This window comes from Coregonus lavaretus (assembly GCF_964263955.1).
Source record: "Coregonus lavaretus genome assembly, chromosome: 1".
Taxonomy (NCBI): Eukaryota; Metazoa; Chordata; class Actinopteri; order Salmoniformes; family Salmonidae; genus Coregonus; species Coregonus lavaretus.
Genome location: NC_139988.1, coordinates 34,410,793 through 34,425,151, shown reverse-complemented (window position 1 = coordinate 34,425,151; position 14,359 = coordinate 34,410,793). Strand labels below are relative to the sequence as shown.

Below are 14,359 nucleotides of genomic sequence, written 5' to 3'. Positions count from 1 at the left end.
CATACCTGAATTTGTCCAATAGAAACTCTTGTTTGCAACTGTTGGACTAATAATTACACCCTATATCAGCTAGATGCAGGCAAGAGTGTGCATCGCGGTATTGAATGTCACTGTCTGTCACCTCAAATTTGCCTCTCGATCTGTGTGCACCTACGTTGTAAACTTTCATTCATAGGCTAGGTTGTAGCAACCTCATGATGGGTATAGGGAAAATTAGAGTATCATGTAGTAGCCTAAACCTATAGCTGTTACATTGAACTGGGTGAATGGAATATGAATGAGAGTCATCCAATATGCTGTAATAGAAATAAGGCCATGCTCATGAAATAAGGCCCTCATCTTAAACGGCACTGACTGCCACTGGGGTAGGCAGACACTAAATGTTGAGAAGTCTTGTCTATGATCTACATTTCAAATAATCTGTGAGAGATTCACCTTATAGGTGCATATTTTCTTAAGGCTGTAGTCTAACCTCTGTTTTAGGTGTTTTGGCTTTCTGGCTGCTGGCTCTGTCTCTCTGGTGTCATTGTCATACCTGTGTCCCCAGGGCCTGGATGTCGTGTTCGAAGGTGGTGTGCATCCTCTGCAGGGTCTCCACTGTGTTCTGGTCTCGGCCCAGCTCCTCAGGCAGCTTCTTGTGTTTGTCCAGGATGCGGTTGAGGATCTCCTTGGCGTCGTGGTAGAACTTGTGCAGCTCGAAGGACGCCGCCAGGATCTGCGTACGTGTGTCGATCAGCTCCAGCAGGTCGGCCCACGCCTCATTCAGCCCGTCTTTCCACTCTGCGATGGTAGCCGCATCAGCGTGGCCCGAGTTGATGAGCTCGTCCGCCAGCTGGTTGACAGTGTCCACACGCTCTTGACCGATGTTGCCCGTGTCACGAGCAAACTCACGGAAACGCTCCTGCAGCATCTGTAGAGGGAGATTATCACAGCAAAGTCAGAATGGACATATTCCGCAAGATACTCTGGCAACAGGGGAACATGGGTGGCATGGCTGCACATACCGTGACATGTTCGTAGTCCTGTCCCAGCTCATGTGACCCAGCCACCACCTCCCTTTCAGCGATCCACTGCTCCAGGTCATCCACCTCCCTGTTGAGCTGAAAAAGACGGAACCTCTCGTCCAGCTTCCCCCTCCTCTCCTCCGACAGGTCCTTGAGCCCTGCATATAGCTTATCCACCTGGGACTGACGCATGCCGATCCGCTCACTACACAGCAGGAGGAGGAAGGAGGAGGTAGGGAGGGGGTTAGGATATAGGATCTACATGAGCCACATTATCCTATCCTCACTCTCTTCTGTGATGCTAAACTGTCAAGTCTTAAAACTCTGGGTGGTTAAATCCTACTTCAACTCAGCAGGTGTGGAGCTTAACCTTACAGTGATCTAATGTTAGTTGTCTGGTACTGACTGACCACTCTGGGCTAGAGTTTAAACCCTTAAAGGGATAGTTAGGGATTTTGGCAATGAAGCCCTTTATCTACTTCCCTAGAGTCAGATTAACTAGTGGGTACCATTTCTATGTCTCAGTGTGCAGTTTGAAGGAAGTTGCTAACTAGCGTTAGTGCAATGACTGTAAGTCAATGGGAACAACTCCTGTAAACTTCCAGTCATTGCGCTAATGCAAGTTAGCATCGGCCCACAAAACTACCTCTAACTTCCTTCATACTGGACGGGGAGACATTAAAAATGGCATCCATGAGTTCATTGCCAAAATCCCGAACTATCCCTTTAAAGTTCTTTAGTCTGGAATGGGTGGATATGATCATGGTTTCAACTTCCAATTTTCACTGGAGGGAATTGTTAACCCTGAGGATGAGCCCCTGAGACCCCTCACCTTTCTGGGTGTCCGGCGGCCGTCAGGCCCCTGCTGGTCTTGGAGAGCTGGTGGACAGTCTCAGCGTAGTCCTCCACAGCCTGCTCCAGGATCTGGTGCTTCTTCAGCATAGCCACGGAGCTCTGCTCATCCTACACAGAGAGAGAGAGAGAGTCAAGGAAGACGCAGACAGTGAGTGCACAGACACAGATAGTGAGTGTGAACAGGTACATACAATCAGTGTAGAGGACCCAGTATCGACTAGAAATAGACTAGTCTCACAGAGATCCAGTCCTGTAGAAGGAGAATGTTAAGGTGTCAAGGACACATGAAACCATGGCCTGGAAGACTTCTCTCTGCCTACTCACCTTTCACATCCAATATCCCACAATACCACATAGCCCTCGGTGAATCCTAAACCATCCCCTCGCCCCTACCAACTAGCTCGGAGGTCCCTCCGTTGCCACATGTAGCTAACAAAACTCTGAGGGTGACTTCCAGAGAGTGGCGAGTCTTAATTAGCTCCTATACCCTCGATATTTTTCACTCCATCAGTTTTGGGACACTTGTGCATTTGGCGGAGGCGCAAGTGAATGCGCAAATGGAGGGCAGAGCGTCAAGGAGAAGGGGAAGATTTGGGATGCAGCACTTTTGCCCAAGTCACTGCCCTTGTCTTTCACCCTCCACTGACTTCCTCATTCTCCCCGTGACAAGGACCCACTTCTGCCTGGTAGACCAACAACTTACTGGGCAACAGTCACAGTCCTAACTCTACCAAGTGCAGCAATACCCCTGGTACAGTATCAACCAGCCCTTCTCCTATCCAGCAGCTTTGCCCTGTAACAAAAAAGAAGCTTGTCCTTTAACCAAACCCCATTTCCTATTAAACTTTGCCCCTACTAATGATCCATCCCAACAAAATACTGGAGTGCAACCTACCAGTCCTAACCAAAACCCACTTTGTATCTCTACCGGCTTGCCGTAGCCTTCAGCTACTCATCCTATCAGGTCCAATCACCATCCTACTTCACATTCAAACCCCATTCTGATTGCTTATGAATAACAATTTTAGCTTTCTAACCCACTGCACCCCTCACCTTGGCTTTCTCCTCTGACATCATGTAGAGCTCCTGCTCGCTCATCCAGGCCTCGGCCTCGGCAGCATCAAAGTAGTACTGCTGGGCCTTGTGGGCCTCCTCCAGGCGTCCATGGCGTTTGCCCGTCTCCTCCAGGATCTGGGCCCACAGGTGCCGCAGGTCGGCCAGCCGCTGGCGGATCCCCTCGCCGCTGGGGCTGTTGTCGTCATCCTTCAGCACCTGCTGACTCCGCTCAAAGATGTCATCACAGCGCGGCTGGTGGCCCTGGATCTCCTTCTGCAGGGTCTGGTGGGGGACAGGTCAAAAGGCAGCAGGTCAGCTGGTTTAAAAGTACAGCGGTTATCTGGTACAGAAATAGATCCATCACTGGATTCTAATGGTAGTGCTGTAAATGCTAAGAGCTATATTCTACGGATGTAAATATTGTTCAAGGTTCAAAAGGATGGAGTTTGTTTCTTACCTGGTTTTTCTTGATGAGTAACTGGACTGTTTGCAGGTTGTTTCCGTGGTCTGTAGATGTTGCCAGTGGCATTCTCTCTTCAACCCAGAGCTAAGAGGAAAACACAGAAATAGGTAGGAATAATTTCGGAAGATTGATACATTGATATAGCAAAAGCAATGACAGCATTTAAACTTAACCACAACTAACCACTTGAAATAAGCATGATTTGGGCAAAGCGTTTTATGTTCTGACTGACTGAAGTAAGCATTTTAAAATGCAGTTGATGGCATACGCAGATGAGACACTTCAGTTCCATTCAGAGACCCAACCCAGTAATTTCAAAACACGTGGCCTGCTCCTGCTTGTCTGTATGAAAGGAGTCAATACAGTCATTACAATAACAAAGAGACCCTCACAGCTTTGAAAGCATGCACCTGCTGCTACTCTCAGTGGGTGCCTTCCCTCAAAAGAGGAGAAAAAAGACTTGAAGAGATGAAAATTGTGATTTTATCTCTTAAATCACTTCAGACACAAGGAAACTGCTCTGCTGTTCAGCTTCTGCTGCCATAGGGCAGGGATTTCAAACAAGCACACAAAACATACTGTAGCCTATATACATTTGCATGAAAATACAATTAAGACTTGCACAAGTAGGCATACATAATCTCTCTCATTCGTTCTCTGAAACACACATGTGCACACCCACACTGACAGACAGACAGACACACAAACAGACAAACACACACACAGAGACACACACACACACACACACAGCCAGACACAGACACACACACGACTAGGCTAGATTAAAGGTTTAATGTACTTACGATCTCGTCCTCCACGTCTCTGTTGAACTGGTGGATCTCGCGGGAGGCCATGAGGTTTCCCTTCCTCTTCTTCAGTGGGTCCAGCAGCTGCTGGAACTTCTTCTCCACGATGCGGCGCTGGCCGTCCACCTCGTCTGTGTCCTTCCCCTCCAGGCTGAGGACCTGGGCCTGGCTTTGCAGCTCCTCCACCTCCTTCTGACGCACCTCCACCTGGCTCTCCAGCATCTAAGGACGCCACACCAGGAGGAGTGGAGAGGAGTGAGACAGTCATAGCATGCTCTCTCTAGCTCCCTCTCTGGTCAACCCTGTAGCATGCGTTCCAGAGCTCTCCGTCTCGTTTGTGCTCTACGAGTTTCCGGTCTCTCTCTCGCTTGCTCTCCCTCTTCCAGATCGAACAAACAGTGGAATATGGCTTACTCACGACACATCGCAGAGTGCCTGGACACAGCCCTTAGCCGTGGTATATTGGCCGTATACCACAAACCCCTGAGGTGCCTTATTGCTATTATAAACTGGTTACCAACGTAATTAGAGCAGTAAAAATACATGTTTTGTCATACCCGTGGTATACGGTCTGATACAATCAGCATTCAGGGCTCGAACCACCCAGTTTATAATTGCTAACATACAATCAGCATTTTCTACTGTATTTCTACCAAGTGCTCTCTGTTCTGCTCCATTTCTCTCTCTGTTTTACTCCCTCTCTGTCTCTCTCACACACTACACACATACACAGTGGGAGCTCATCTCACAGACACCGAGCTGGCTCCTCCACACATCATGGCGAGGGAGAGTTAACATAATGTGGTGGGTGGGGGGAGTGTGTGTATGTGAGAAGCATGAAGAGGCTGTTACATAACGTGGTTCGTCTGCTCACTACAGCGCCACTCGCTAGCAGTGGTGTAAAGTACTTGAGTAAAAATACTTGAAAGTACTACTTAAGTCGTTTTTGGGGTTATCTGTACTTTACTTCTTATATTTTTGACAACTTTTGCTTCACTACATTCCTAAAGAAAATTATGTACTTTTTACTCCCTGACACCCAAAAGTACTCATTACATTTTGAATGCTTAGCAGGACAATAAAATGGTCTAATTCACACAATTATCAAAATAACATCCCTGGTCATCCCTACAGCCTCTTATCTGGTGGACTCACTAAACACATGCTTTGTTTGTAAATAATGTCTGAGTGTTGGAGCATGCCCCTGGCTATCCATAAATAAATAAAAAACAAGAAAATGATGCCGTCTGGTTTGCTTAATATAAGGACTTTGAAATGATTTATACTTTTACTTTTACTTTTGATACTTAAGTATATTTTAGCAATTACATTTACTTTTGATACTTAAGTATATTTAAAACCAAATACTTTGTATTTTACTCAAGTATTAGTTTACTGGGTGACTTTCACTTTTACTTGAGTCATTTTCTATTAAAGGTATCTTTACTTTTACTCAAGTATGACAAATGGGTACTTTTTCCACCACTGCTCGCTAGTATGAATAAACTATCTGCATAATAAACTATGAGCCAACACGGCATACGTGTGCGGTGTAGCTTATGCTGCAATTTTCATAATTAAAGTAAAAGTGAAAACCTAATATCAGGCTTAACATTTCATTAATAGTTTGGCTATACAAGTGAATTTATCCTCAGGTCAATTACTGACATTGCACTTCACCTAATATCAAACCATGATCTAAAATGATACAGAAATTGACCATTTACACACCAATCAAAGGGAGAGGAAAAGAGCGCAGTCCAATATAGTGACATAACTGTGGGAGACATACAATATGTCAAGCTCCAGTAGCACAGTACCTGTTGTTTTTTGAGCAGGATGTTGACGCTGGTCAGATCTTTGCCGTAGTCGTCTGATTGGATCTGTCCATCCACTCCCACCAGCCACTTGTCCAGGTCGGCACAGCTCTGGGTGAACAGCTCGGCCTTGTTGGCGTCAAACAGACACTTGGCCTTGGTCTGGGTGGTGGACTCGAGGTCATCCCACATCTTATGGAGTGCTGCCAGCTTTTCCTTCACCATGGCCTCGGTCTCCGGCTTCTCAGCTATCAGCTGCATCCCATCCTGGGATTGGGTGGGAGAAAAACAGGTTAGGACATTATGGAGATAAATAGATATACACTATAGGAATATAGGAAGACACTGGAAAATTGGTGATTCTTTCAATCTGACCTGAGCAATGTGACTCTGCCCACAATCACTCATAGAAACAAGCATCAATACTGAACTTTCAAACTACTAGTTCTGATCTGCAGAACTATTGCGCTGATTCTGCTGAAAGCTTGTTTTGAAATTAATTCCACTGAATGTGAGTATAATAATACCCCACGTGGTTGTTATGACTTAATCTCTCTGCATTTAGGACTAAAATATCCACAGGAGAGGGCTGTGCTCATCAGACTGGAGTGTTTTGGGGGCCATAAGCATCAACAACAGTCTATTAACTAAAACAACTTTACACAGGGGAAAAACACACCCACACACAGACGCACACAGAGTTTAAGGGACACGCACACTCACAAAACATAAACAGGGAGAAGACATATGCAACGAAATTGTCAAAAAGATCAGACACCCATCATTTAGTCATTGACCTTCTCAATCTTGTCCAGCCACTCCTTGTTGGACTGCAGCTCGGCCATGAAGGCCTGGTGTTTGAGCCATTTGCTGTGGAGGTTCCTGGCTTCGTCATACGACATGTCCTGAGCCGTGAGCATCTTCTCATTGATCCACAGGGACAGCTGCACACACCAGAGAGCCAATCAGTGAGACAGACGGACACACACAGACTCATCCACACAACCACATCTTGGCACCATCCATAATTACTGATTAATTCTACCTACAGTACTGTACTCTATAGAGGTAGTAGGAGGAATCAGTAGGTGTTCGGGTTTGGTTGTGTGTGAATGAAGTGCTGGTGTAGCCCTAGCTGGCAGATATGGGTGTGTTGCAGTGGGGGTCTGGGGGGAGTGTTGTATGGGTTTGGTAGGGGGCAGGTGGCAGGTGGCAGCTCACCTCTTGGCAGTCCTGAAGGAACTTCTGTAGGTCTCTGTTATCCTTCAGCTTACAGAGGAGCTCACTGGCCGCCAAGCGGTTATTCTTATGTCTACACAAACAGAAGGACAGTGGTTAACGTGATGGATTTAGCACTGAGAGAGGTAACGGCTCAGAAACATATTTTCTTAACACGTATATTGGTAATTCTAACACCTAGATGATGTTAAGCAAACCTGACAAGTGCTATACATACAATTTATTCTATGCATGTAATTTTTAATTCTATGCATGTCATTTAATTTATTCTATGTATGTAATTCTTAATTCTATGCATGTAATTTAATTTATTCTATGCATGTAATTCAGTTTAATCTATGCATGTAACATCGCTGACATAATCATCACTGGAGTAAACACATTCACAAAATCAGCCTCAGTTCTCCACATACACACTAAATCAAATTGTATAGCGCTTTTAACAAAGCATTCAATACCTCTCATCGATAGAGTCCACTTTCTCCTGGATGCGGTCAAAGTTGATGTTTTTGTCACTGACCAGTCTGCGTCCGGTGTCCACCACGGCGTTGATCTTCTCCTCATTGGCGTCCATGGTGGTCATGAAGTCCTCCTGCTTCTTAATGGCTCCCTCCGCCCCCTCCAGAGTCGTGGGCATCTCAGTATGGGCCAGCACATACTCCTGAGAGAGAGAGGATGGAGAGAAGGAGGTAGGGAAGCAGAGGGTAGTAGAGGTGTTGGTATTAATGTATTTATTTTGTGAGAAAAAAAATCAGCTTTTTTTAGGGGGGTAGATCAGCTTTAATATTGCAGATAGATTGTAACTTCCATCAATGTAATTGTCTGCATTCTTCCAATCCCCCATATGTTTTTTTTTCTCACAAATTGGCCCAGAGTCGTCCAGGTTTGGCCGGTGTAGGCCGTCATTGTAAATAAGAATTTGTTCTTAACTGACTTGCCTAGTTAAATAAAGGTCAAATTAAAATAAGTAAATATATATATATATATATATATATATATACACAGTGAGGGAAAAAAGTATTTGATCCCCTGCTGATTTTGTACGTTTGCCCACTGACGAAGAAATTATCAGTCTATAATTTTAATGGTAGGTTTATTTGAACAGTGAGAGACAGAATAACAACAACAAATTCAGAAAAACGCATGTAAAAAATGTAATAAATTGATTTGCATTTTAATGAGGGAAATAAGTATTTGACCCCTCTGCAAAACATGACTTAGTACTTGGTGGCAAAACCCTTGTTGGCAATCACAGAGGTCAGATGTTTCTTGTAGTTGGCCACCAGGTTTGCACACATCTCAGGAGGGATTTTGTCCCACTCCTCTTTGCAGATCTTCTCCAAGTCATTAAGGTTTCGAGGCTGATGTTTGGCAACTCGAACCTTCAGCTCCCTCCGCAGATTTTCTATGGGATTAAGGTCTGGAGACTGGCTAGGCCACTCCAGGACCTTAATGTGCTTCTTCTTGAGCCACTCTTTTGTTGCCTTGGCCGTGTGTTTTGGGTCATTGTCATGCTGGAATACCCATCCACGACCCATTTTCAATGCCCTGGCTGAGGGAAGGAGGTTCTCACCCAAGATTTGACGATACATGGCCCTGTCCATCGTCCCTTTGATGCGGTGAAGTTGTCCTGTCCCCTTAGCAGAAAAACACCCCCAAAGCATAATGTTTCCACCTCCATGTTTGACGGTGGGGATGGTGTTCTTGAGGTCATAGGCAGCATTCCTCCTCCTCCAAACACGGCGAGTTGAGTTGATGCCAAAGAGCTCCATTTTGGTCTCATCTGACCACAACACTTTCACCCAGTTCTCCTCTGAATCATTAATTGGCAAACTTCAGACTGACATGTATATGTGCTTTCTTAAGCAGGGGGACCTTGCGGGCGCTGCAGGATTTCAGTCCTTCACGGCGCAGTGTGTTACCAATTGTTTTCTTGGTGACTATGGTCCCAGCTGCTTTGAGATCATTGACAAGATCCTCCCGTGTAGTTCTGGGCTGATTCCTCATTGTTCTCATGATCATTGCAACTCCACGAGGTGAGATCTTGCATGGAGCCCCAGGCCGAGGGAGAATGACAGTTATTTTGTGTTTCTTCCATTTGCGAATAATCGCACCAACTGTTGTCACCTTCTCACCAAGCTGCTTGGCGATGGTCTTGTAGCCCATTCCAGCCTTGTGTAGGTCTACAATCTTGTCCCTGACATCCTTGGAGAGCTCTTTGGTCTTGGCCATGGTGGAGAGTTTGGAATCTGATTGATTGATCGCTTCTGTGGACAGGTGTCTTTTATACAGGTAACAAACTGAGATTAGGAGCACTCCCTTTAAGAGTGTACTCCTAATCTCAGCTCATTACCTGTAGAAAAGAAACCTGGGAGAAAGAAATCTTACTGATTGAGAGGGGGTCAAATACATATTTCCCTCATTAAAATGCAAATCAATTCATAACATTTTTGACATGGGTTTTTCTGGATTTTGTTGTTGTTATTCTGTCTCTCACTGTTCAAATAAACCTACCATTAAAATTATAGACTGATAATTTCTTTGTCAGTGGGCAAACATACAAAATCAGCAGGGGATCAAATACTTTTTTCCCCTCACTGTATTTTGAAGATGAAAAAATAATTTGGTGCATTTCTCCCCATATTCCATCCAGTTAGCTTCATTTTTAATAATATATTACATTTGATTTTTCTTGAATAAGTTCCTCCATTTATTTTTGTTTTTTTCTCTAATTTATTCTGACCCCCTATGTTACAGTTTTTATTGCTATCTATCTGTTCTGTTAGACGTTCTATTTCCTTTGTTAGTATGGAGTCTTTTGACCTAAATTGCTTTCGTTTTTGAGATGAGTACTGAATTGCATGGCCTCTAAAGGCACATTTAAAAGTGTCCCATACAATAAGGGGATTTGCTGTACCTATGTTATGCCGGAAGAATTCAGTTATAAATTCCTCTGTCCTAGTTAAAAACAAGTTATCATCCAATAGGCTTTGATTAAATTTCCAATATCCTCGCCCACATGGAAATTCAGTAAGAGTAATGTACAGTGGGGAGAACAAGTATTTGATACACTGCCGATTTTGCAGGTTTTCCTACTTACAAAGCATGTAGAGGTCTGTAATTTTTATCATAGGTACACTTCAACTGTGAGAGACGGAATCTAAAACAAAAATCCAGAAAATCACATTGTATGATTTTTAAGTAATTAATTTGCATTTTATTGCATGACATAAGTATTTGATCACCTACCAACCAGTAAGAATTCCGGCTCTCACAAACCTGTTAGTTTTTCTTTAAGAAGCCCTCCTGTTCTCCACTCATTACCTGTATTAACTGCACCTGTTTGAACTTGTTACCTGTATAAAAGACACCTGTCCACACACTCAATCAAACAGACTCCAACCTCTCCACAATGGCCAAGACCAGAGAGCTGTGTAAGGACATCAGGGATAAAATTGTAGACCTGCACAAGGCTGGGATGGGCTACAGGACAATAGGCAAGCAGCTTGGTGAGAAGGCAACAACTGTTGGCGCAATTATTAGAAAATGGAAGAAATTCAAGATGATGGTCAATCACCCTCAGTCTGGGGCTCCATGCAAGATCTCACCTCGTGGGGCATCAATGATCATGAGGAAGGTGAGGGATCAGCCCAGAACTACACGGCAGGACCTGGTCAATGACCTGAAGAGAGCTGGGACCACAGTCTCAAAGAAAACCATTAGTAACACACTACGCCGTCATGGATTAAAATCCTGCAGCGCAAGCAAGGTCCCCCTGCTCAAGCCAGCGCATGTCCAGGCCCGTCTGAAGTTTGCCAATGACCATCTGGATGATCCAGAGGAGGAATGGGAGAAGGTCATGTGTTACGGTGCAGTCGTCCTGTCCCCTTTGCAGAAAAGCATCCCCAAAGAATGATGTTTCCACCTCCATGCTTCACGGTTGGGATGGTGTTCTTGGGGTTGTACTCATCCTTCTTCTTCCTCCAAACACGGCGAGTGGAGTTTAGACCAAAAAGCTCTATTTTTGTCTCATCAGACCACATGACCTTCTCCCATTCCTTCTCTGGATCATCCAGATGGTCATTGGCAAACTTCAGACTGGCCTGGACTTGCGCTGGCTTGAGCAGAGGGACCTTGCGTGCGCTGCAGGATTTTAATCCATGACGGCGTAGTGTGTTACTAATGGTTTTCGAGGTGAGATCTTGCATGGAGCCCCAGACCGAGGGTGATTGACCGTCATCTTGAACTTCGTCCATTTTCTAATAATTGTGCCAACAGTTGTTGCCTTCTCACCAAGCTGCTTGCCTATTGTACTGTAGCCCATCCCAGCCTTGTGCAGGTCTACAATTTTATTCCTGATGTACTTACACAGCTCTCTGGTCTTGGCCATTGTGGAGAGGTTGGCGTCTGTTTGATTGAGTGTGTGGACAGGTAAGAAAAACAAACAGGTCTGTGAGAGCCGGAATTCTTACTGGTTGGTAGGTGATCAAATACTTATGTCATGCAATAAAATGCAAATTAATTACTTTAAAATCATACAATGTGATTTTCTGGATTTTTGTTTTAGATTCCGTCTCTCACAGTTGAAGTGTACCTATGATAAAAATTACAGACCTCTACATGCTTTGTAAGTAGGAAAACCTGCAAAATCGGCAGTGTATCAAATACTTGTTCTCCCCACTGTATATAACGATTAAAAATACATATCTATTCAAATCTTGCATATCTTAATTTCCATCATTATCAATTAATATGCGTAATAATGTCAGCAGTTCATGCAAAGGATTGTTACCTATAACCCGGATTGCCATTGCATTACATTACATTTTTGTCAAGCAATTATTATTTTAGCAAACAATTATTGTGGTTCATCCTATATTCTCCCTAACATCCTTACCCCCTTGCAACAGATGTGGGACACACACACACACACACACACACACACACACAACCCCTTTCCTCCACAATCAACCAAGCACAGATGCTCAACGGTTGTTCCATCCCAGAGCCCAACTCAAGAAAGGACCTGATTTACGAATGCATATACAGTTACAGCTGTTTGAAAAAGCATGCAAGATTGTAGTAGAGGTGTTAGTGAGTGTGGGATTCGACACTTGATCAAGAACAAGCAGGTGACTCTCGTAAACTGTAGCCTACTGTAGCATAGTAACAGCCGACAAGGTGTTTATCTCAGAAATCCTTCCAGAGGACTGAGCCCACAGAGGGTGTGTGTGTGTGCGTCTGATTGGCTCTGATGTGAGTGGTGGTGCAGAACAGGGCAGTGATGTCCAGTCAGTATGGTTCAGCTAAAGCCCCAGACAATGATCTGACTAATAGAGCCGTCTGCCTCTGTTAGCATCACACTAATAATGAGAGCGGGTTCACAGGAATGCACACACACACTGCCACGTGAACACACACACCCACTTTCTTTAACAATTTGCATGAGAAGAAGGCCATTATTTCACCAAAGTTGAGTAAACACCAACAGTGTGATGCATGTGATTCACACGATGCAATCGCTAGTCGCAGTATTAAGAACTCTCCTTGGACACTGTGCCACCCAGTCTATCCTAAATATAATTTTGCTTACTTCTCACCAACATTTGTGTGAGCCAAATGGAGTCTGTACTGTGTAATGTAATGCGATGTTACCTGGTTGTTGAGGAAGGCCTCAGCCTGCTTGGTGTCCCTGAGGAACAGCTGGTGGGCATGGGACTGGGACAGCAGGTTCTGACGGTTCTCCCACATCTTGTGCAGCTCGTTCCAGCCTGTGTCCAGGGCCTGCAGCCTCTGCCTCAGGAACATGTACTGGGCGTCCGTCTGGTCCTGGGTCACCATCTCGCCCATGTCCCTCATCTTCTGGTAGTCCGCCTCATAGTTGCGGATCTCGTTCTTGATGCCCTCGTGCTGCGCCAGCAGCTTCTCGGCCTCGGCCAGTGTGTTGGGCATGTCTTCTGAAGCGATGGCCGTCTGGGTCTTGGACAGCCATGACTGGAAGTCATCCAGCTCCCGGAGGAACTGCTGCAGCTTGCTGGCCTCACCCAGGGACTCCTCGCGGTTCTTCAGGGTGCCCTTCATCTCGTCCCACACCCCTGTGATCTCCCCCAGACGACCCATGATGCCCTGGGCCTGGTCGGGGTGCTCGGCTGCCAGGCGCTCCCCCTCCTTCCCCAGTTCTCCCAGCTTGTCCTCGATGGCGGTCAGGTCGCGCTCCATGCCAGTGAGTTTGCGCTGCAGGGCCATGACCCCGGCCAGGTCGTTGCCCAGCTCCTGGGTGGACTCGATCACCTTGGTCTTCTCACGGATCCACGACTTGGTTTCGTTGCACTCCAGGTGGTAGTTCTGCACACCCAGAGCAGAGTTGAGGGAGTCTTTCTTCAGGTCAACTAGGTCACGGAACTGGCTCCATCTAGAGAGACGTAGAAACACACACACAGTCAGGGAACAGTACTTTTCCACTAGAGGTTATTAACTGAGGATAACTGTAGTTGGTGTTTAGGTTGATGTAGGGCATTACTATACCTGGTGTTGAGTTTGTCCTGTTGGGCTTTGATCTCATTTTCACTGGGGTGACCACTGTGGATGAGTTGCCTAGCAATCTGGTTCACCACAGCAACGCGGGAAGCTTGGTTGTTCATCTCTGGCTCCAGACTCTCAAACCTGCGGGGGAAGTGGGGGTAGAGAAGGGGAAGATGAGGGGGAGGGGTAGAGAAGGGGAAGAGGAGGGGGAGGAATAGAGGGAGATGGGAGGGGGAGGATGATGGTGTAGAGAGGGGTGTTAGAGAGGGAGAGGAGGTGGTAGAGGAGTAGAGGTAGAAACGTGAGAGACGGTAGAGTGTACTGTACATAAACACATGGAAACAATTTTATCTTAATGTAAATCCTGTTAACATGCATTGTTTCCAGCTGAACTATAATGTCATGTTCCAGTTGCCAGTATATCACATAGAAGCAAAGCCAATGAAGCAGGAGTCTGGGAATGATTCCATGCGGTGCACAGTGAGTAAACAGTGTGGAGGGGGAGAGATCATTTCAGACCAGAGACACACGTTGGAGTAAACAAGCCATTGAACCGCTGTCCAAAACACTTAGCTAACTGCGGACAAGTGCCTGTTT

At 45.5% G+C, this 14,359-nt stretch overlaps 1 protein-coding gene across 2 annotated transcripts in view; it reads right to left on the bottom strand.

Annotated features, from left to right (window-relative positions):
- The window catches only part of LOC311132174 (spectrin beta chain, non-erythrocytic 1-like), an 82,004-nt gene that overhangs the window by 12,637 nt on the left and 55,008 nt on the right, over nt 1-14,359 (bottom strand). For both annotated transcript variants that reach the window (XM_084165393.1, XM_084165392.1), the window contains exons 13-24: nt 13,766-13,903; nt 12,896-13,652; nt 7,699-7,901; nt 7,223-7,313; nt 6,799-6,945; nt 6,005-6,268; nt 4,182-4,406; nt 3,373-3,462; nt 2,913-3,197; nt 1,837-1,967; nt 1,005-1,209; nt 536-910 (exon numbers count right to left, since the gene is read on the bottom strand). In XM_084165393.1, coding sequence (XP_084021519.1) covers nt 536-910; nt 1,005-1,209; nt 1,837-1,967; nt 2,913-3,197; nt 3,373-3,462; nt 4,182-4,406; nt 6,005-6,268; nt 6,799-6,945; nt 7,223-7,313; nt 7,699-7,901; nt 12,896-13,652; nt 13,766-13,903 — 2,911 coding nt within the window. The remainder of the gene's footprint in view (nt 1-535; nt 911-1,004; nt 1,210-1,836; nt 1,968-2,912; nt 3,198-3,372; nt 3,463-4,181; nt 4,407-6,004; nt 6,269-6,798; nt 6,946-7,222; nt 7,314-7,698; nt 7,902-12,895; nt 13,653-13,765; nt 13,904-14,359) is intronic.